Source organism: Scomber scombrus, chromosome 16 (assembly GCF_963691925.1).
Source record: "Scomber scombrus chromosome 16, fScoSco1.1, whole genome shotgun sequence".
Lineage (NCBI taxonomy): Eukaryota > Metazoa > Chordata > Actinopteri > Scombriformes > Scombridae > Scomber > Scomber scombrus.
In genome coordinates, this window is record NC_084985.1 from 23,941,380 (window position 1) to 23,965,054 (window position 23,675).

Below are 23,675 nucleotides of genomic sequence, written 5' to 3' on the forward strand. Positions count from 1 at the left end.
CCACAGTAGAGAGAAGTAGGGTCTATGTAAAAGGAAGAAAGACAGAAAATAACAGTGTGTCCCCATTTCTGGTAACAGAGGGGAGTGGTGAAAAAAGGGCCTTCCAGCCATACAAAAAAAATGTTTAAAAATGTTCTCCACTGTATATCAGGGCTCTGCAGCCTTATTGGAATGCACCATTGATCCCCATTTTCTCTCTCATTTCAACTTGCCTCTCCAGCTTACTTGCTTGATAAACTCTCACCTGATCCTTTCTGCCAAAAGACTTACATCCGCCGTTCCCTGCTCTCCCCATCAGCCCTGCAGGGACTCAGAGTGGATAGCTGGGGCCTCAGTAGGACTTGTATGCTATGGCTGATAAATCTGTACGTACAGATTATGTTTGAGTATCTAAAGCATCAGAGGTACGTTCAAGAAGGGTGTTCTTTTTGTGCTTTTTTCTTTTTCTTAAACCAAAGGCTTGACTTTTAATATCAATACACAAAGAAGGGTTATATGAACGGCTGCATAAGTGTAGTAGAAAACATGTATTTAAAGATATCACTCACTTTTTAGCATGCAAAAGAAATAACTTTGAATGGAAGGGGCTAAAATCAATCGCTTCTTCCAGTTTTGCTAGAGATTTGTCTAAAGACTAAACAATAAATAACCAGAGTGCAGTATTTTGTCATAATGCAACATCATTTGGGTTTGTGTCCATCTGAGTTTAACACTTTACAATAGTTTATAACATCAACTATACTATTGTCCTCACCAGTAACATTTTTGGCTGTCTACCTCACTGCTGTGTTTTTTAAACTCCATGGCAACGGAAGAGTGGAGAGGACGCTGGCGCTGTTTGTTTGCAGCTGCTACATCAAAGTTTAACAGTTTCCAATAGTACATAATGTCAACTATACTATACTTTTATCATCGCTTACCAGGATGGAATACAACATCTCCTTCCTGACTCACCAGTGCATCTGTGGCGTCCCAGAAGGTGACGTGTAAAATTGAGAACTCATAATTAACGACAGCCTTGTTTGAAAAATCCTTGTTGGTGATACCGAGAAAGTATTTTAAGGTTGAAATGTTAAAGTTGTAGTGAGATGAATATATATACATATTCATAAATAAGTTAAAAATAATTTATTCTCCAACTATTATTTGTTACAGTCAAAATATTGACAGTATTCATTGTCTTTCCCCTTGCTTCAGCTTTATTGTTCTTGTCCTGCTCTTTGTCTACTAGTGTGTAAGTTCACTGAGACAAACAGAAAAACAGTAGACGATGCTTCAGATATGAATGTTGCTGCAAAGAAGCTACAAATTCTAAAACATGGATGCTTCACACACATCTTCAGCACAGAAGATCTGTACAATCACCACAGTTTCAAGGTGGGCACCCAAGATTAGTTCCACCAATTCAGTATCTAACCAAATATGAAATATGGTCACAATCTCTCCCTCTGTTCCTGAGTAACGGTGTTGAACAAAGGCCAGAAAAGTGTTTTTGCAGAACATTATGTTGTTGCAGTGAAGTTGACCTTTGACCCTTTGGATATAAAATGTCATCACTTCAAGTGTATAAATTATTGGGTTGTGGCTAAAAAAAAAGGTTTTGTGAGGTCAAAGCGAGCTTGATCTTTGACCACCAAATTCTAATCAGTCCATCAAGGAGTCTAAGTGGATGTCTGTGCCAAGTTTGAAGAAATGTCCTCAAGGCGTTCCCGAGATATTCACGCTAACGGGACAGATAGACAGATGGATGGATGAACGGACAAATAGACGGACGTATGCATGGTCAAATAACCAGAAAACTCAATGTCTCAGGCCACAGTTGTTACCGGCACAGAGGCATAAAAATCCTGTCACAGTGTTCCTTGAGTAACAGTCCTAATAGAAAATATGGATGTCCCTGAGCCTTTCTGCTCACTGTGAGCACAATATTTTGTGTTGCAGACGCTCGCCATTGAGTGGGTCCAACGAGAAAAGGGTCAAGAGTCTGTAGAATCAAGAGGCTTATCATGAGGACCTTACAAAAGCCTAGGTCAGTTCTCAATTGTGCCCCTTTTAAAGCAAAGTGGTGGCTTTAATACAGAACACCCTGAAGAAGAACTCTTAAAGAGACAGATGCTATTAGTTTCTTTCATCTATTAAATGCGTATTTACACTGATACCACTCACATATTCTAGATCATGCACAAGGGTGCTGCTCTCAAAATTAATTCGATGAGATTTATTTATTTTCCCTTATCTATGAAACAGCACTACTTGACTTGTGACCCTTAAAAAAAAGTAAATAAATCAAACTAAATTAGGACAAAACTGCTTATTGAGACTGTTACTGCAGGCTGACACTGCTTACTTTTTTCTTTTTTTTTTTACTTCTTTATGCCACTGGTTGTTGTTTCATCAACAAAATCTTCATGTTCAGATTTAAGACTGGACTAAAAACTATTTTCATTATGGGATTTATTATTTGTATTACATAAGGCAGAAACAGTTTTATTGAAATGTTGGACCACTGAAAATGCTGCAAAAACGTGATGACATGGTCAACTTGGAGCTGTAGAGAAAAGCATATTGAATTCACAGCAAGGCACAATAAAAAGCTTTTTGGCCTCAATGAAAAATTCAATATACCATGTTCCTTCAAATAATGGATATATACTGTATGTGTACTGGATCAGCGTCTCTTGGAGATGTATTTCTATTTGTATGTGTCGTAATTTTCGCTGTTGCACTGTTTACATTTCACTTTGAATATGTGGTTTCTTTGGTGGCTACATTTCCCTCCTATATGAATTATAGAGTGAGAATGACAGTGAGAGTCATGTTTTATGATGCTGATGAAGTTGATGTTGCACTACTGCGCGGTAGATGCTGTTATTTGGTCCCTGTGCTGTAGCTTTTGTTCTTCCAACAGACATGTTTAACCTGAAGTGCACTGAGAAGAGATCCAACTATATGAATTGAATGAACTGACTGATCGGCACACAGTTAATCAGCAATAATTCTGATTTCTCTTTGTTATCTCATTGTAAATTGAATATCTTTGAGTTTTGGTCTGTTGTTCGGTTAAGACAAGCAACTTGATGATGCCACCTTGGGATCTGGGAAATTATGATGGTGATTCTTCACAGTTTTCTGATATTTATAGACTACCAATAATTAAAATAATCCTTAGTTTCACCTCAGGAACACACTGTATCCAGGATGTATGATGTGAATAGCTTAAAGATGTCTCTACAAAGAATAAACATACTGACCCATTCCCATGCCAGATTAAAACACTTCCATAAGTGTGAAAATGAAACCTATTATTTCAGTACTAAGTTTACAATACTCAAAGTCTACCCTCAAGTGTCCAAACCTACCTTTGTTGAAGTCTTTGGGATCGAGGGAAAGACTGTATCCAGGTAAGGTCTCCAGCAGCAGCTTGTAGCAGGCCCTCCAGCCAGGCTCCGGGATGGTGGGGGCGACGCACTGCATGGCGGCGACCCTCTTAAAAAACGCTGACTTGCGATGGAAGCCGATCAGCTCGTACAGCTCGGACAGGATACTGTAGCGCTGGATCTTCTCCTCCTCTGACAGCTGCAGGTATGAAGACACCGTAATATGTCTTTACATTGTCTCGTGACATACTGTTAAGTGCATTATGGATTAGAGACACTTTCCTAGACTGTACTGCCCTCACAATTATACAAACTGACACAGCTTTCATGCATACTACCATTGCAATGCCTGTTCAAAATGCCAATTGCTTATATCTTCTCGAGAACCACGTGTGTATATGTATCAACTGGCAAACCTATCAAGCATTTTATGGCCTTCCACTGATTTCTACTAAAAATGCCCAAATGAGACACAAAGAAACCGCATAATTCACAAAGCACTCACAAAGGGTGAAATGCACCCCAAACTGTGCTGCCAAGCAAATAGCATCTCAGTGCTCCTTTGCTATTTGCACGTATGTAAATTAGATAATATGCATACACTTGGTGCAAAATTGGCCCGTTTCTCTGCAAATGAGCCACACACAGAGTGAAATTATTAGCATCTTCAGAGAGTTGGTGGTAACTGAAGCGCTCTCAGTCACTCCTCTCTCTCTCTCTATTCAAATCTTCAAGATTGCGAGGCATTGAGTGATATTGAATTCATACTGAATGAAACCAAGGGTGAAGTCTTCAGTCAGACACTGGGGGGAGTGTCAAGTAGGAATAGGTTGGTGGGTTTATCTTGGACTTTTAGCCTCTTAAAATAAAAAATGTCCTGACAGCTCTGATGGAGCTCAGGATTCATCCATCAGGACTACTTTACTACATATAATTCTACCGTCTAACACATTTCAGACCTGCCTGAGTCACATTAATAGCTGTATTCTGACATTTGGCATTTCGGTAGATTATGAAATACTACAGAAGTAAAAGAAAAAAATTGATATGAAGGTTGGTTTGTGATTGTGGAGAGCTCTGTGCGTGTGTGCATACCTCTGCTAATTAAAGACACACAATTTGAGGCTTTTGTGCTCTCTGCAGTTTTCATTATGAACCAATCTGTGTGCTGAAATGTGAAAAGCCTGAAACACTGGAAACCGCTCCGCTCACTCTATCAGATACGAAACAAGGGCAAATTGCGAGTGTGTTTGCGCAGTCATGTCATTGGTGCAAATCTTTTGAGAATTGGACCTAACGATGGCAGATAGCAGTTGGAAATTATGCGCAAGTCATGGTCCTATCAGCAGCCAGAATCCATTTGTGAATTCAACGAACTCCTAGACTTTATTATTTTTGTCACATCTGTTACTACTCAAAAATTGGGTTTATCCTTATTGTCAGGACAAACAGGACAGGATTCGAGTCAACTGCTTATTTTTCACCCTACTGCACTTCCTTGGGTCAACAATTCATCTGCCAGGCATGAAGTACAATGGATGAACGGTTCTCCAGATATGCAAAGGATAAACATACATACACAGATTCCTTGTTTTATATAGGGATAACCCTAACTTTAAGAATAATCAAGAATATCAAGACTTCAACTGAGGGAAAAAAGGCTGAACCACTGTACTTAGAAATGTCATTGGCAGTGTGGGTCACATGAGGAAACACAACACATTTAGAAGAAAAAAAAGATAAAGAAAAATGTGGCGTTTTAATGATAAAGAGCTAGCACAGAAAGGTAATAATGTAATTGTTTAAAGTCAAAAGATGATACGAGTTCTGTTTCGATGTGTTTTTTCTCTCACTGTTGAAATAAGATATCCTCAGTCAACCTGATTTAACTGTACACCATACTGTCACAGTTCCTATTAATCATCCAGTGAAGCAGGAAAATGATTTTATGTCCCAGTCAGATAGCGTACCTGTCCCAGGTTGATGTAAACGGCGTTCTGCAGGAACTCGGAGGCCTCCCTGGCTCTCTTCTGAATGGCCAGCACCCTGACCGCCTTCACACAGGCCTCCAGCTCGATCACGCCTGCATTCTTATACTGCGGGAGATAAAAAGGGGGGGAGTGGGGGAAGCCTCGGCGTTAATGAAAAATGAATAGTCAATGAGGGTCGTCTTGACTTCTACAACCCACCTCGTAATCAGAAGGAATGTTTTTTCATTAACACATGACCGCCCTCATCAGTCACCGCGGAGCTCCCGCTATAGACGTGGGATGACAGACAGCGTTTGATATCTCGGATCCGCTGTCACTTTTAGCTTTTTGCCGGGATTCCAAGCCACTGCTGCGTTTGTGCTTCTTCTGGAAACCTGATCTACAGCTGCTGAGCTTTCACACCGTGCATTTTTTATCTAGCCGTCCCTCAACTTCCCCTCCACTTCCACCCTCATTGTCTCCTTATTAAAATTCAATTAATATCTGAATGGTTATGTGTTGAGATGTAATTTAATTCTGAATGAACCAGTTACAGGTAAAAAGGCTGTGGGAGGTCAGTGTAAAAAGGCAATTATAATAATGAAGATAAAGCACAGGATTGCTTCTGAATAGTTAGGTAGCATAATGAACCCATTCAGCTTCCCCTAAGCATTAAGGATACTCTCATACTATCCTTTGTGACTGTGTACAAGTGCAGTAGTCAAAAGAGAGGACAGTCACAATACAACATACTAATGTCTGCCTGATACTGCTCTACAAAAAGGTTAGAATTGACTAATAAGGTTCCGTTTCCAGAGAGTAAACCTGCTCTCATGCTTGTTTGTGAGCACTGTCCCCATGTAGCATTCAGTATTAAACAGCCGCTGTCAGCATGTACTGTTGTTGCCATCAAACCAAATCAAACACTGCCCCCTGCTGAGCTGATGAAATATTACCACACTTATATTTCAATTTCTACCGCCTACAAATGGTTTTGTATCACAGCAACCGCAACCTGACACTACCATGTAAGACTTAATTTGATGACTGCAGGATTGGGCATTACTAATTCCATCATGTATAAGCGGTCAAAGGTACAACCAGAATTCTTTTTGACAAGATCCTCCGAAAAGTCTCTATGTGACACTCATCTTGATTGCTTCTGAATCCAACTGGGACCAGTTTCAAGGCTTTGCATCACATCACACTTTTTTATTGGTCTACTGATCTGGGCTCGTTGGTTGTTTCTCACACAAGATCTACAACTGAAAGGAGACTGAGCCTTTGAAATTGTTGTTTTTTGGACTTAAAGGAGTTCACATTTTTTGAGGTATGTTTTGTAGTAATTGTTCTTTCTCTCCAGGCTGGCCACAAGGTGATCCCTTATTAGATACTGTTTCATCTTTAATCAGCAGCTTTCATCCACCAACAGTGGTATAGGTTAAACTGCAGTCTCTGTTCAATACCTTGCCGTAGTAGGAGATGGCCTCTTTGTATTTCTCGATAATGTCCTCCTGACTCAGGCAGTTCTTCGCTCGTCCGATCTCGGTGCTGGTGTCGGCGCTAATGCCGTTGGCTGTGAGGGCTCCTGCACTCAAAAAAAAAGGAAGACGTGTGTGGGTTAGTTTTAAGAAAGACGCCGGAACGACTATCCATCAGTGAGTCCCGCCACTGATCAAATGGAGAAAAAAAAGGGAAGGGAAAGGAAACGAAAGGAGTGACGACGGGAGGAAGGGGAAACTTAAATCCACCGATTACTCTTTAAAGACACCTCACATATACACACACATTAAATAATACACAGATATGCAGTGTTTAAATGTTGGTGGACAGATAAAATTATTAATGATGTACAACTGCGTAGAATGTGTTTTTATTTCGAGTTCTGGTGTTTATAGTTGCACTTTTTCCTCTCTAAATTTAAATGAACTTATCCTGCTCTGCCTTCAATAAGCAGCGCTGTAGCTATTCTGGTTCTCTTCAAAATCAGAACAATATTCACATCTATTGTCACAGGTAGAGTTAAACTCGCACCTGAAATATCTCAAAAGCGACTGCAAGGTGCATCTCTCGGCCAAATCTGATTAGAATACAAATACCAATTGAGAGTGCATTGCTTAGCAACGGGGGCTGTGTCCATAGCAACACTGTGGTGCTGTCACTATGACTAACGAGTGAATAAGGAGATGCTGCATTGCACTTTTTCTTCGCCAAACTGCACACGTAACATGACCGAGCGAAAACACATCAAGCAATGATAACTGCACAGAATGAACTGATTGAAGTAGAATTCCAAGTTGCAGATTATTGATAGAAAATGTGATTTATTTTCTGCTCAGGCTATGATAGTGAGAGGCTTAGCAACAGTAAGCATTCAGGAAAATAGGTTATGACTAAAAAGTTTGAAATAAATTCTGAAAGGGTGAACTGATTTTTTTTTGTGGGGTAATCAAGAGTAAATTATGAGATGTTAGATTAATGGGGCGGCAGTAATTAAAGGATGGGATTAACTGAAAGCGATCATTTACAGTCTTCAGTCATGTGGTCGTGTGATACTGATCACCAAAAAATGTGGCTGTGAGAAAGAGCGAGTACATTGAGGGGGGGGGGGGGGGGCAAGGTGATGCTAAACCAACACAGGAGAACACTACCTGTCAAAAGAGGGAGAAAAAAAACATCAGTTGATTTTTTGAAATGAAAATAAACCATAGAATCAGGGTGCTGACGATGCAAGATGGGGAAATAAATGACATCAAACACAGAGCGAATGTGAACTCAGGCAAACAAGGCAGATTGGTGTCTACAAGAGCTATGCTGGTTAGACATACCATACCTGGGTCAATGAGAACCTCCTGTGCCCCTACAGACAGAGAGAAAGAATGCAGATTCACTCCGTGACACAAGGCGCAATGTTAGCAGTGTTAGTCCCAACAGTCTGCTTGTAGGCTGCTGCTGCTGTTCTGCTATAAACTACACTTACCAAGAGCCATAATTAACCTCTGACATGCAACTGAACTTTTTTTCACCAAAGCAAAGTTCAAACAGTTGTACAACAATATAAAACTCATAAAAAATTATTTGAGAAGAAGTTGTACAGTACATTTGTTATGTCAGGGGATCTGCAGGTTTCAACAAGTTAAATTTGAGCCTTTTAAGAGCTTTTTAATACCACATAGAATAAAATATATCTGGTTCAGCATCATATGGACAAAATAACCTATAATTATTCATTACTGTATCACATGTTTTTCAGGATGACTGATATATATATATGAATGATATAATTAACATAATTAAGATCTGGACCTGGATAAGTGGCAGACAATGAATGGATAGATTAACCAATTAAAAAGGATTCATTCAAGTTCATTCAAAGTTTTTGCTAAAACTGACACTTGCTAGTATATGAGACTACGAGCTTCGTGCATGTAGCAGGTGTAGCTGACACTATTGACGATTATTTTCAACAGGTCTCACGGTGCCGACTGAAACACCACAAAGAAGGATTAAACAGCTTCCCGCTGCAAAATCACACTGAGTTTGTAGGTGTGTAATGTCTCCTGACAGGCAGCAACCACATTTAATAACTGACATCAATGCCTGCAGCAGGCAGGAAAAGGTTTTTAATACTTCTATAAATAAAACCCAAGACTTTTTAATGCCATTTTTAAAGAAACTAAATTCAGTTCTTTTTGAGGTTGTTTAAGACCCTGATTTAAACTGATGGATGAGAGGTTCATTTTTTTCAGATAAATCCATTTACCTCAAGGCTGAAATAAATTATTTATTTGGTTAGTCAATCAACATTAAATGAGTAAATGGCCATTTTGATGAAAAACTAGTCATTTTTAAAGTAATTTATCAAGTTAAAATATTAAATATGTGGTGGTTGAAACTTCAGAAATAGAAATATTTGCATTCCATCATGTCATACAACTGAAAATTACGTTTGTAATTTATAAGCTAAACCATAAAAAAATATCTATAGATTAATCAATGCTTAAACTAATCACTAGTTACAAATAACCTCATATATCATAAATGCACTTAACATTCAGGCTGATATAGGATGCTGCTCTGCTGATTGAAGATTAAATTAAATATTTATTTTAACATTAAGTGAAGACACACACAGGGCCATGTTAATACACCATGTTAATAAAAGCATGTTAATAAAAGAGTAGAAACAGACTGTTACGTTTGAATTAAAATTAGCATTCATTTTGGTAAATATGAGAAGCTTCAGAAGTTTAGCAAGCTGATGTTGTACTGGTGTTTGTACACACAAAGCTGAGCACTGCTTAGCAATGACACACTCACACACTCACACAGACAATCAAGTATTATACCATCCAAACCTTTGTTTCAGTCCATCTGCTTACCTGGTCTGTGGCGTTTCCCTGCGTCTGCTGGCTGGGAGATGCTTGGCTTGCGTCCCGCAGTCTTCCCCGCTGTGCCTCCGGGGTAGTGGAATATGACAGATGCTGAACACAAACCCTCCAATGCAGCTGAAAAACAAAAACACAGTTATAAGTCACGGCACGTCAATGCATGCCACTGTCACTGCATGTCACTACATGCCACTGCATGTCACTGCATGTGAAAGGTATGCCACTGTAAGTCACTGCAACTCACTGTATGTCACTGTCACTGAATGCCACTGCATGCAAACTTAAATCACTGTATGTCACTGCATGTCAGTGTATGTGACTGCATGTCAGTACATGTGAGTGACTACATGTCACTGCATGTCACTGCCACTGCATGCGACTGTAAGTCAATCGATTTCGCTGCATGTCACCATATGTCACTACATGCCACTGTATGTCACTGCATGTCACTGCTTGTATAATCACTACATGCCACTGCATTTCACTGCATGTCAGTGTATATCACTGTAAATCATTTATTCGATACATCACAATGCTAGTCACTGTTAAATAGTTTGTACACAAGAGAGCAATGAGTTTAAAGCTTAAATCTTCCTTTGTTATAATTCTTTATTAACCCCAAAATTCTAAATTTAAGGGGTCTTTTTAGCTTTCAATTTATTTATAAGTTAATTTAAAAAATACACAACAGCAGATGTAGTTATGAGATTTTTTAAATGCAAAAATCAATATTGATATTATTGCTTGAGGCTTTATGGCACTATAGTTTCACATTTCAAGTTGATTTTATTTATATAGCTCTTTAAAAAGCAAACAGATTTTGCAATGAAGTGCTTTACAAAGGCAGACAAATGTATGCACATACAAGCATAAGGACATTTATGTGCATAGCAGATGGTTGTGAAAAAAGAGCAAGATTAAAATAGAGCCAAGTTTAAAATGTACACATTTAAAAACCCAAAGAAATTAACTAAGAGAATAAAAGTTAGGCTGGATATCAACAGACTGTCTAAATGTCCTCTGGCCCTCTGGCAGGCTATTCCAGAGCCAAGAGGCCGCTACAGAAAAAGCCCTGTGCCCAGCTTGTAGAACATCCAGAATCAAACACACAACATAAAAACTGCATATAATCACACACTAGTCCTGTATCCACATCTGCCGCCATCCTTCATACTTACCACCCAGCCAGAGGAAGTCGTTAACCCCCCTGAGCAGCTCCACAGACATGTGATAGTGGACCAGGGCGTCCTGCAGCATGCCCGCCTGGAGACACAAGTCCCCAACATGCTTCCTCATCCGTCCCTGGCAACGCTTTTTATAATGCCTGAAGAAGAAGAAGAAGAAGAAGAGAGGCAGGAACAGAAAGAAACACTTTTTCAGACAACAGCGGGACAGTCAAACTTTTGAATAAACTTTTTCAAACTAAAATTGAGTCTGATTTTATTCACACAGTTAAGTTAAAACAGAGCAGACTGTCTGCTATCATATTCCTCATGTCAGCAGGATGCCAGGAGAGGAGACTGGTGTGAATCTTATCAGTCAGCTACAGAGGGGATGTATGGGGTTGAAGGATGGAAGGGGGGGGGGGGGGGGGGGGCACAAGCAAAGGACAGAACTACAGTAACGACCCTGCAGTCTTGCACAATAACACCGGGACTCAGGAAGGAGCAGCTTTCACCAGGATACAGAGGGAATTCAACTGTTTGAAGGGAAAAATATGAACCCTATTGTGCAAGACAGACTGGAGAAGGTCAATGTGAAATGATACCAACAAAATATTAACTGCATAATCTAAAAAGTAGAGGTATAAAAATCTACATTAACATCTATTCAGGCTGAAATCTATAATCATACATCTGGCGGATTAAAAATGTAAAATGTTAATGTTCAGTGAGACAATGAAACCGCTTCCAGCTAAATAAAAGTCAAATGAAAAAGCGGCTCATAAAGGAATCATGAATCACAGCAATTAACTAGATTGCTGGACATGGATTGATGTTTTATGAATAAGCGCGGTGCCGCGCCAAGCCGGAGAGGCGACGCACCGCGCTGTGTGCTGTGCTGCTCTCGTGAATAAAGATATGAGACCCACGTGGCCGGCGAGTCGCTCCAGCTTCTGCGGCCAGACTAAATCCCAAAATGCACCTTCCTGGCACTAATGTTTATTCTGAAGCTGGGACAAACCTCAGTGGTGTGTTCAGTGAGTCCAAACTATCAGCTCCTCCTTTAAAAGGCCCATAGCAGGGTTTACACACTCTAAATATAAATCATAAATAAAGCATCGACTATTGTTATATGTATGTGTTTTTTGAATGATATGGTGTTAATTCCACCTTCAAGACAGACACTGATTCCAGTTCAAATCAAGTAGAGCCATCAACATGTTTCAGACTGGTAATCTGTTACAGTGTAATTTGGTCAGCGTTGGATAGGTCGATACCATCGTCCATCACTCATAGCAGACAGTCATCGACCAGTAAGCCTCTACCATTCTAACATTATGATTTAAAAGTACCCCGTCCATCATTTGTCCATCCTTTGCTTTGCGATTAAATTGCTCTTATTGGCTATTTATTAAAGAAGTATACATTGCACTTAAAGTAATGTAACGTGGTCCACCCAACCCCACCATACCATGGTCCATCGTGATGTTTCACTGTGGTCATCGTCATATGCCACTTTTGTTGACATTGCCCATCCCTAGTGTTAAAACTGTGCTGCAACTTTATTCATAAAAGGAGGAATATTCTGTCTTTGCTGAAAATGTTTCTCTTTCTTATTTTAAATGGAATACTGTGTAAATACTCTTCTTATTTTCATTCTCTAAAGATACTCATGTGCGAAAATATCACAAAATATTGTGTGAGGGCAACAGTGTAAAATACAAAACAAAAGAATCTGTGAAAATACAGAATTGTTCATCAAGGGTGGAGATAATCGTTCATTAAATCGTAATCGAGGTTAAAAGTTCAATTAATCATGATTTAGATTTTTGCCATAATCGCCCAGTCCTACTTAAAACATTTCCAAATGTATCCTTTAACCTTATCTATGAATCAAATGTAACACAGTTGCAAATCAATAAGCTAAATATACAACCATTAACTTTATTTTCCTTATTAAGAAAAGGTTGACTTTTAGTTTCATTACTTTAATGCAGCTAAAAGCATAGATTGTGTATTTAACCATAACTTCAAGTATGGGTCGGAAAATTCCTCTCCTCTCAATTTTGAGAAATGTTGCAGTTTGAAACATTTGAAATCATTGAAATACTGAAACAGTTAACGTTGCAGTAAATGGCACCTGAAATCAAAGTGCTTGAATGGTTAGTTTCCGTGTAAAAACTGAGTATGAACTCAGCAGCTTTATATGAGCAGAATGGCTGCTCAGTCATGGACAGCAGTTTCCGATATCAAAGCAAACAGTGCTATCAGCTCTATGACAGTGATAAAGTTCCCTAAAAACAAGATGCATTAATGAACAGACATAAAAAGACAGTGAAACCAGTGACTGGCAGGAGGGCAGAAAGAATGGCAGTCGTTTTAAGTCTCTATGATTTGTCCTAAATGGGTTTTAACACAGAAAAATAGAGGTATGGTCCTTTAACTGCCAACTGTTAACTTTTGTATTTTATTGTAGAACTAGTTAAATAAATTGTGGTGAAGTACAACAACAAAACACAATTTATGATATGATAAAGTGGATTTCTGCACTTCAATGAATTTAAATGAACTTGTGATTTAGGTCTTTATTTTACTAGATTTGATTATATTTCTAATAATATCTTAAAGGTTAGGGAGTATTTTGGGCTTCTATCGTCCATCAAGCCTTTCTGAAGCAGTCTTGTGTTGAAACTGAAGCCTGTGGAGGAGCGATGAGTTTGGCTTGGAGTCATGAGCACAGCACGGAGGTCTGACTGCGGCCTTCAGGGCAGAGCTAAAGCTGATGGGTCTGGTGTGAGGGAGGGAGGGGGGGTTTAACAACTACACTTATGGAGTCTAACGTCTCACCTTTTCACACCCAACAATAAACTCACAGGACAGTATGAAAGAAAAAAAGAAGAAGAAAGACAGATAAACCAAGGTGAACAAACAGAAAATGAACGCAGCAAAAATCAGAAAGGTCGATTTTTGAGAGGAAGGTTTTTGAGCAGGCGAGGCTTGGTGTGTGGTTAGCGACGTAACACACAAGAACACACACTTAACAACAATGCAGTATATAACGTGTACTGATAATGATGAAAAAAAACACTTAAGCATTCCATAACCAGCCTTAAACAAAGTGATGTAGAAAAGATTTGCAACTCACCTGCTGTCAGTGTCCAAACCCACAAAGTCCTTCTTCTCGAAGGGCACGCACAGCAGAGGGATCTTATCACCAGACTTATCAGTGGCTCGGTCAAGCCTCTTCGACTCCAGAACGATAAATATCGACTCCACAAAATCTTCCACTCTCTTCTCCACGTCTGAGCAGTCTTCAAAGCTGGAGTAGAAGGCCACGTCTGTCCTCTGCTGCTCCGCGATATCACCCTGGAGCCCGAACACCAGCAGGCGGGAATCGTAGAGCGTGGAGCTGTAAACCTCCTTCTGGCCGTGGAAGCGCTCGGCAGTCTGGGGCCACTCTTTGGCCGTGGCGCAGGTGGTGATGGAGATGAGGCCCACCACCTTGCGGTGCGTCTGGAAGTCGCCCCACTCGTTGTTCTCGGGCAGGTAGTGGTGGCGGTAGCGGATGTAGAGGAGACGCTGGGAGTCCCTGATGCTCAACTGGTTCACGCTGGCGATGCGCTTGTAGATCTTGAAGAACAGGTCCTCGGGGACGATGCCGACCGGCTGGACCACCACGAGCACGGTCTGGTGGTCCTCGGCGCATTGCAGGTAGTCTGGGACGCTCATCTTCACATGTGGCTTCATGGGACACAGAAAACAAAGACATTTAACAGTGCAAACAGGGCCCTGTACATATATATTTAAATTGAATTAAGAAAAATGATCAAATATACATTAAATGCTTCCTGTATAATTTGTTTTTTAAAATATCGACACATATCGGAAAACATATACGCCGATAACGATATATCTGTGATATCGGCTGACCGATATATCGGTCGAGCTCTGAGTGCAAATCATACTTTTTGTCCAATCAGTGACCATTTCCAGTTAGAACTGATACTATTTCTTTAGTAGGATGGAGTTCCAATGATTCTCTTTCACTCTAGTGGGGTGAAGGAGGAGATATCTCTACACCTGGCAGATATAAATAAACTATATAGCATGAACAAACACCAGATAGTACTGCTAGATACAGTCAAATCACAAACAAACAAAATAATGTGTTTCAATCACAGGTTATATCAACATTGTTAAAATCTGGTTAAAATAAAATAAAACATATTATATACACACTCATAGTGTCAGACAGCTTTATATGTTTTGGATAAAATCTGATCCATGAACCTCCTCTGTGGTCTCATAGTTTTTCACACTAAAAGTCAGCAGCTGTGTTTGTGTACAGTGTGACGTGTACTCCCCCAAAAAACAACAACATTTGAATGAAAAAGTGCTGTTTGGAGTCTGTAGAATACGCAGGATGGGAAAACTGCATCCAAGCTACTCCAAATGAGTCGAAAAAAGTGATGTTTCTAACAAATATTGCTTTACCGAAAAGAGCCAAGCAACACCTGCTGCTGTCTTTTGGTTGCACATAAACAAACACAGCAGTATCCGTTCATTTATAGGCTGAATATCAGCTGACGACATCATTACAGCGGTCACATGTGAACACAAGCTGGTACTTTATAAAACAATGGCTCTCACTTCATTAGTTTCCATTTCTATCCAAATAAATCACCGTAAATAGCGTTGCGTTCAAATGTTTTACCTGCTTGTTCCAGCTAGCTTAGCTCAGCTAGCTATCCTATGAATAAGCTGCTCGTGACAGTCACACAATAACAACGCTGACTGCAACCAGCGGGTTAATATTACACATGTCAGCTTCATACAGTTTAATGTCTTCTACCTTAATGTCTTTAATATAAAACGTTAACTCACATTACCTTATCAGGAACCTGCCAGACTTCACAGCTTCCTCCTTTAGCTCAATGTTTATTCACACTACTGCAACAGAAACGCTTCCGGCCAACATTTTCAAAATAAAACGCTCACAGGATGATAAACCTGAGCGTCAGTGAGGAACATTAACTGTGGGGTAAACTGAAGTATAGTTTTGAGATTTTTGTACTTTACATGAGTATTTCAATGTGATGCTACTTTAAACTTCCACTCCACTACATTTCAGAAGGAAAGATAAAGATAAAGATACATTTATTGATCCCACAGTGGGGAAAATAATCGTTACAGCAGCTCAAAAAGATAGGGATATGACAAAAAAAAAAACATATAACACATGTTGTTTTATTTGAAAGCAAACCCCTGTTCCTGCTACCTGTCTTTAGCTTGATTATTTTCTTCTTCGTCTTATTCTATAAATGTAGAAGTCAAGTGTGCTACATTACCTCCACCTAGAGGATACAGGAAGTATTATTTGTTTTCATATTGCTTCATTGATGTAAACTGTAGTTTGATTTATTGGTGATTTTCAAATAACTTTATCATGCAAGTGACCTCAGGCCATGATTATATAAAACTTGGCTCAATGCCTTTAAATTTAGACTAACCAACTCAGTCTGGCTGTAAAAAATGTATACATTTATGCTTTGATTGATGGCGGCCGTTGGATTTTCAAAATAGTTTATTTGTATGGATTACAAGTGGTCATGTTACGATACAGCTACAAACTACCGACACTGCAGATCCACAGGGTGTGACTCTACAGGCAATTAGAATATTCCACTGACTTGCAAATTAGAAATGTGAGCGGGAAAATGTCTCCACACTATCCTGTAAAATTCCACATTGACATGGGGATTGAATCTGAAAATTAGAAAACCACACATTCAAATTTAATCCACACTGATGCTGAAACTTGAAACTGAATTTTTGTTGTTGTTGTTGAAATTCAAACTTGAAATTAATGTAACACCAAAGTTTTTTGGTCCCACGGTTCAATAAATAAAAAAATTCAGACAAGTAAATTCAACTCCATTTTATTTTTATACCCATAAATCACTTTTCACAATCTTCTTGGAAGACATCAGCATTTTATTCCCTATTTTCTTCATTTTTTGGCCAAGGGGAATTGGTCCAAAAGCAAAGCAGGAGCTCAGAGAGAAAGACATGGAATGTCTAAAATATGGTTCATAGTGAATATACATCAATAACAGGCAAACGTCTACAACCATCGACTTACAAAACAGTGCACAAACATTGTGTGTAAAAGCTGTCATTACTAGGGATCCCAAACCGTAACAACACAATTTTGAAAGCAGAGGGGGGGTTTGACAGATGTTACAAGTAAGAGGTGAGAGAGGGAAACCATGTGGTCCTCAATTTAAAAAAACATGATATGAGACCCGATACATGAACATTGTATTCCGAAGTGAGATCAATCAACTGAATGAATGCAAATACATGAAAAGCACAAATAAGTGAAGCCTTCATTTTTCCCATGTGGTAAGTGTTCCCTAAGGATAGTTTAAGACTGAGTAAGGTCCAACTAAAACATCAGCTTTGACCTTTCTCTCCGTTTGGAATGAGGCAGGGTTTCAGTGCATAGTCACATTACTGCATCTTCATGCCCAGGACAAAATCAGTGTTACTGTAACATAAAAGAAACAGAAGTACAAGAAGCTACGTCCTCAAAAGCTCGAAGGTTCACATCTTTTCAGTCCGATTGTTTATGCGCCCTATTAAATGTTTGGCGTCTGTCAGCCAACAATACAGAGATGAAGCTTTCAAGTTATACAGTTAAATTATGGAAAAACGTAGAAGACTGCAGGTAATTGCTATTACTATAGTGAATATCCACCTGCATAAGCGCATTACAGATATATATATATATATATATGTATTGGCACCAAATGTGACATTAGGAGATATGTTCTTCCTTTTTGACTTGATGCTAAAATTAAACGGCTATCTAATGAAATGCTGAACCACTGAAATGTTTGTTTTGTAACTCTGGACCATTGGAGACCATAATAAATGCCTACTGACAGTGTTTGGTTCCCAAATGCAAATTTGTTTATACGAGTCACCAAAAAGGGCATAGCAAGGATTTTAAAATACTGAAGTAATGAGTCCCCCACTGAAACCCTATCGCCCTACGAAAGGTTATGAGTTGGACTTTTCATACTGTGTTTTAGTTTTTGATTATTCAATAATATTTTCTTTAAATTTAGTTTCCTGGTTTCTCTACGTAAGGGTCAAACACTTCTACACAATACATTTCGGGAAATACTGAATCCTTTCAAATTTCTTTTTCCTGTTGGCCTAAAGGTGGTCAAACTTTTAAAAAGTTGAATACTGATAACAGCCTTTAAAACACTCCGAATTTTTATGTTTCAATAATATGTTAACTCCCTCGACAGTTGTCTAAAATCTCAGAATTCTGAAGTCCTAAAAGGTAACTACAGGCCTGTTAACCAATGATTACTTAAAGGTACCCTGTGGAGTTTTTGACCACTAGTAGCGCTATGGAGTATTGTTTTTTTAAGATTGGGTTTGTATAATGCACAAGGACGCATGCTGCCATGCTATTCCACTGATAAACAGTTGGTAGTATCGTGCCAGCAAACATAGCAACGTGCCAACAAAGGAAGCAAAGAAGAAGACTGCCAGCAAACTAACATATATGTAAACAATGCAGGATTACGAAAATAATTTCAATCGGCTTTACTGATGTTTTATGCAGGATATGCACTCGATACGATTGTTAGACCACGAGGTAAGAAACACTAGATGTAAACATAACTTTTAACGTTTGTTTCCAAAAAACTTGACAGGTTCCCTTTAACGCGTCTTTAATTTTGTACAAAAAAGGACTTTTCGAGTTTTTGGTGGAATCACTGCTCGTCTACACTGTTTAGATCAGTGCAGGACCACAGTGGGCTACAGTGGGGTCCCATTTTGGAACCAAACTTCTGATCACATACCTTACACGGTGACCAATGGACCAAAACCACAAAAAAAGTTAAACGCCACAAAGACGTCTTTTAGCTGCAATAATTGAAAATGTACTGGGTTTAAAGGGACATTACGGTCCCTGCTACTTCAGTGTGCATTTTCATCCGTGTGAAGTACAAATAAGAGTGCCGTCATGTACAACATGGGAACCTGAAGGCTACTGAAAGAGACGACAAAGTAGTTAAGACTGAGTGATTATGGTGTGTTTGGTCTGCAGAGGTTCAGGGAAGATTCTGGGTTGAATGTTGTCATCCGGTGGATTAGTTAAATCTCCAGCGATCATGTGGCCGTGGCCAAGATTAGTCGACCTAATTACTGCACATTTAGACACCCCGTTGATTCCTGGGAGCACTTTGTAACACTAATGTGTCACAAAGGAGAGAAAGGTTCGAGAGGAATCAAAGGAAAGAACAGAAAATAAACACAAAAAAATAAAAACTGATGACTGATTGAGAGAGAAATGGTGCAGTAGGGGGAATGTGTGTCTTCTGATTATTTGGCATTATTCTTCATTATGGCATTGAACATGGGTGGACACTATAGGTGGTGTCGAGAGAGAGAGTAGATAAAGGGGGTCCATTGGGGCGCAGGGTGGGTAGGTAGGTAGGTAGGTAAGTGGTTGTGGGGATGGGATTAAGATGGAGAATCACACGCCGCCCTCAGTCAGTTTCAGAAATTGGTCCACTGTATCTGCCTCCACCGCCTCAGAAAACATCTCGTAGTCCTGTGGAGAAGAAAAATGCCAAGAGTGTCAATCAGCAGATAGGTAAACCCAGAAATTCTGAAAAGCAGAAGGCTGTTGTTGGGTTTGTGTGCTCCCTACTCAGCCAAAGCCTGAATGTAACATCACTGTACAATCCAGAGAGGACTGAGTGTCTCTGTAGTTCCAACGACTCCAACAGAGTGAGAAGTATTCCCCAGTAGGGCTGCAATAAACCCTTATTTCATTATCAATTCATCTGTCGATTATTTTCTCAATTAATTGATTAGTTGTTTGGTCTATAAAATTTCAGAAAATGTCCTTGTATGTCTTCTTTGACCTCAACTAACAGTCTACAATGCAAACATATTTACTTTATTGTCACAGAACACTGAAGAAACCAGAAAATGTTCACATTTTGGAAACTGGAATCAAAGAATTCATTTGTACAAGTCCCTCTTTTAAAAAATGGCTCAAAACGATTCATTAGTAATCAGAATAGTTGGAAACTTATCGATTAATCAACTAATCATTGCAACTGTACTCCGTGGTAAAATTCAATTTCAGGAGTTGCAATCTCCAGTTAAGCTTTCACTCATATCTCGTGGCTGGTGGAAAATAAGGTGTGCCAAATCGACCGGGCCAAAGCAATTATTTCAATGTGTCAGATACCTAATTTAACATGTGTTGATCTGATCAGTATCTGTAGCTACTTCCTCATACTTCACTCCACAGACTATCAGAGAAAGAACACAGGTATACCATTGTTTAAATAACCTCTAATTAATTTCTCTTCTGTATTCTGATGGATGTTGGAAAAAGACGTAATGCACTCGGCTAGACTGTTTTACTAGAGCGGATGTATCACTCTGTTGGTCTTGGAGTGACAGTCAGTTTTCTCACAATCGCATGGAGGTGTTACACAGCAGCGTTTCTTCTCTCAAAAACACTCTTTCAGCTGCAAAGATCACACTGAACCACAACTGAGTTTCATTTTTGACACGGCATCAAGTTCCTGAAAGATTTTACATACATTAGTAGAGCCGACCAATGGGGATGTAATTATGAAACAGATTTGATAAATATGTTAGTTTCATGTATTTTGCAAATCTGGGTGCAAGAACTCACACCAGTGCACCTTAAATGATCTACTGCTGTAAAGTAGAGCAGATTCGACTAAAGCAAAGACAGGATGTGTGTTTGGTCATTACACAATCCAATCTCTGTCCTAACCACAGTATACAGAAAAATGGTGGCAGCAAAATGACACAGCAAGCATACGGTTTGTTCTTTCAGCCATGAAAGAGGAACAAACTCTTCAAACCTACCTTTCAAGCCTGCAAGAGCTCAGTTTTTAATATTCAAAAGAATTTTTTTCTTGGAATATTCCTTTAAATCACCAAAGATCCAAAGGATCTCTACTAACTCAAACTATTCCATCATTTTTATTCATTCTGCTATTATTATCCCATCTTAAAAGCCAGCTCCATTTCTACAGTGACATTCAAAAGGTTATTGTGTTCGGTAACTGATGCGAAGGTAAAAAATAAGCGTCTCCTTCTCACCCCGCAGTACTTGTCTTCATTGAAAAGCTGGGGAGGGACAGCCGTGGGGTTTCCTGCTTTGTTTCTCATTTCGTCGCGGAGCTCGCCACCCACGGAGATGTCGATTAGCTCATACTGGATGCTTTTGCTCTCGAGGATTCGGATCACCTCGGCCTGCTGAGACTTCACCTGAAAAAACACACAACGGCTCCCATTAGAGACGCACTAAACGGCAACGTTAACAGCAGTAAAAACAACTTCTAACATGTTTTTACTGGAGAAAAGAAGAAAAAAAAGACTGATTTTTTTCACTTTTTGTCTGTGTGGTTACTACTATGGAAAAATCAACCATGTAATGTTATTTCACTGTATTTCAAGGGCAGTGACACAAAGTGCTGAAATGCCTTTAAAAAACACTGGTGTTATCTGGCTGGTGGGTGATGATTAATAGACCCCGTGAACACTCTGCTATCTTTTTGGGGCGAGTGAGGAAGTTGGGAGGGGGGTTTTTTCGCAAAAAGTGACCACACCTAAGAATAACACAAACTGGAAACCCACAAGCTGGCATTCAGTGTACCACACACAAGCACGCTCTTATTGTGAGGCCAGTTCCATGTCCTTAAACAAACGGGAACTGCTTGTTGCGCTTAATGGGGGAAGTAGGCTGAGCAGTTAAAAAAGCGCCTCTGAATCATGTGAGGTTTGGTCAGTGGTGGCTTCTATTTTGGAAAATATTACTCAATACACACAGCAGCACACACATATGTGCACATATAAATATATATCGATGTCTTATGTATAGCAGGTGTTGAACATAGCGGCAAGATGATTGAAACTGACCAATGAAAACCTATCCAGTGGTTTAATCTTAAGGTTTCTACAGCAACACAAAGACATTAATGAACATGAGAGGGTTAAAAACTCACGTACGTCACAGAACTTTTCCCCCTACATGAATTCCTCACTGTTAATAAATGCCAGATGTTTGACCCAGTGCATTGCCCATATGCTGTTTTCATAAGGTGCTGCAAAAATGAGTCAAACAAGACACGCTGCGTTTTCCAGCATCTGCATGATTATTGATACATCTGCAGAGTCTTGATGTCACTCCAGTCATCCTACTGTAATGCAGAACTGCATTAGAAAATCTAGCAATTTTATATTAGACTGCTTATCAGAGAAAGCAGTCAACAAATAAAGTCAACTTGTGACTTTTACCTGAATTAAAGGATCTACGGATTAATTCGGATTACATATAATCTACAAGGAAGCTTTTACTAAAGTGATATGTGTAATTGTATTACCGGCTCTCATGCTGATTTAACACAACCAGGCTGTAATTTCAAAAGAGGATTGGTTAGCAAGTGCACAATGTCAAACGATGAAATTAATTCAAAACCAACTATATTTAGAATATTCGGCGAATGCCGGACTGATAACTATCTATCGAGCATGTCATTTCTACAAGGGTTTCACCGTTACTTGTCATAAACGAGGTCACCTTAAATTGCCTGATTTTTAAATGAAGTTTGGCGTGTCGGTACAGGAAGTAGAAATACGGTGGGTGCACTTCGCTATTCAGGCCAGCCTCATGTATCAAAAATGAGACTGTTATAGTGTCAGTGTTTAGAATAAGTAAGACAAGGTTGATAATATGTTGGAGAAATTTCTAGAAACATAGCTAACATTAGCCAAATGAAAACACACCTAGCATTGACCAAGATGACGGTAATGAATTGAACTCATTCAAACCGGCTCGTCTATGCGTCTCCTTTATGTTTTTTTAGTACATTTACAACTTTCATCTTCATTACGCCTATAGTCTGCTAATGCTGACGTAACAATAATGATACAAGTGGGCAGCGGGGTTACATAGGCCCGCTGCGCTGTTAGTCAGGAGGAAGCTATTAGTTGATAGGGTGCTGGGTGTGTCTGTTGCACTGAGCTTTGTTAGCTGCAGCCCGTGAAGCTAAAAACACAAACACGAGGTTCAATTCATTCATTTCATGTGTGTGTACTCGACTCACCGTCCGTGAGGCAGTAACAGTGGTGTAATACAGTTTGATCCCCATAGCTGCAGGTCCTTGCTCTGTCTTTGTGTATCTGCGGGCGTGTAGTTCTGCTCCCTGTGGCTGCGTCAAGTTCAACTCGAGAGGAAGGTGAACAGGAAGGTGAAGACACGGCTTTCAAAATAAAACACTTATTTTTTATTTATTTTTTTACTTTAAGGGAAATGAAACGCGGAAGTGATTTATTGGCGTTGGCAATATCTCTGATGATGGGAGTTCCCGCTCTTTTAAATGAGGCAGATAATTTGGCAATAGGAGCCGACCACTTTTATTCAACCAAATGTATCATTGTTTTGACCTGTAATTGTACATGTGCCCATATATCACTTAAAGGACCAGTGTGTAGATTTTAGTGACATCTAGAGCAGACTTAGACTGAAAAGGAATATATTACTAGTATGTTTTAATTAGTGTATAATCACCTGAAAATAAGAATTGTGTTTTCATTACCTTAGATTGAGCCCTTCATATCGACATAGGATGCCATATGGACAAACTAGACACTGGCTCTACAAAATGTTGTGTTCTCTATAGGTTTTCCTCC

At 39.4% G+C, this 23,675-nt stretch overlaps 2 protein-coding genes across 3 annotated transcripts in view; both read right to left on the minus strand.

Annotated features, from left to right (window-relative positions):
• The window catches only part of trappc9 (trafficking protein particle complex subunit 9), a 211,115-nt gene extending 195,273 nt beyond the window's left edge, over positions 1 to 15,842 (minus strand). The window contains exons 1-8 of one of the 2 annotated variants that reach the window (XM_062436021.1): positions 15,791 to 15,842; positions 14,047 to 14,642; positions 10,917 to 11,062; positions 9,730 to 9,855; positions 8,181 to 8,207; positions 6,814 to 6,935; positions 5,348 to 5,473; positions 3,360 to 3,576 (exon numbers count right to left, since the gene is read on the minus strand). In XM_062436021.1, coding sequence (XP_062292005.1) covers positions 3,360 to 3,576; positions 5,348 to 5,473; positions 6,814 to 6,935; positions 8,181 to 8,207; positions 9,730 to 9,855; positions 10,917 to 11,062; positions 14,047 to 14,630 — 1,348 coding nt within the window. In that variant the 5' untranslated portion in view covers positions 14,631 to 14,642; positions 15,791 to 15,842. The remainder of the gene's footprint in view (positions 1 to 3,359; positions 3,577 to 5,347; positions 5,474 to 6,813; positions 6,936 to 8,180; positions 8,208 to 9,729; positions 9,856 to 10,916; positions 11,063 to 14,046; positions 14,643 to 15,790) is intronic. The other variant, XM_062436022.1, reaches the window with a different exon arrangement.
• Positions 15,843 to 16,824: 982 nt separating this feature from the next.
• Positions 16,825 to 23,204, minus strand: sh3bgrl3 (SH3 domain binding glutamate-rich protein like 3). The gene is made up of 3 exons (XM_062436124.1): positions 23,090 to 23,204; positions 21,084 to 21,251; positions 16,825 to 19,542 (listed from the first exon to the last, which is right to left on the minus strand). The coding sequence occupies exons 1-3, from the start codon at positions 23,132 to 23,134 to the stop codon at positions 19,465 to 19,467; spliced, it is 291 nt and encodes a 96-aa protein (XP_062292108.1). The 5' UTR covers positions 23,135 to 23,204; the 3' UTR covers positions 16,825 to 19,464.
• Positions 23,205 to 23,675: the final 471 nt, after the last annotated feature.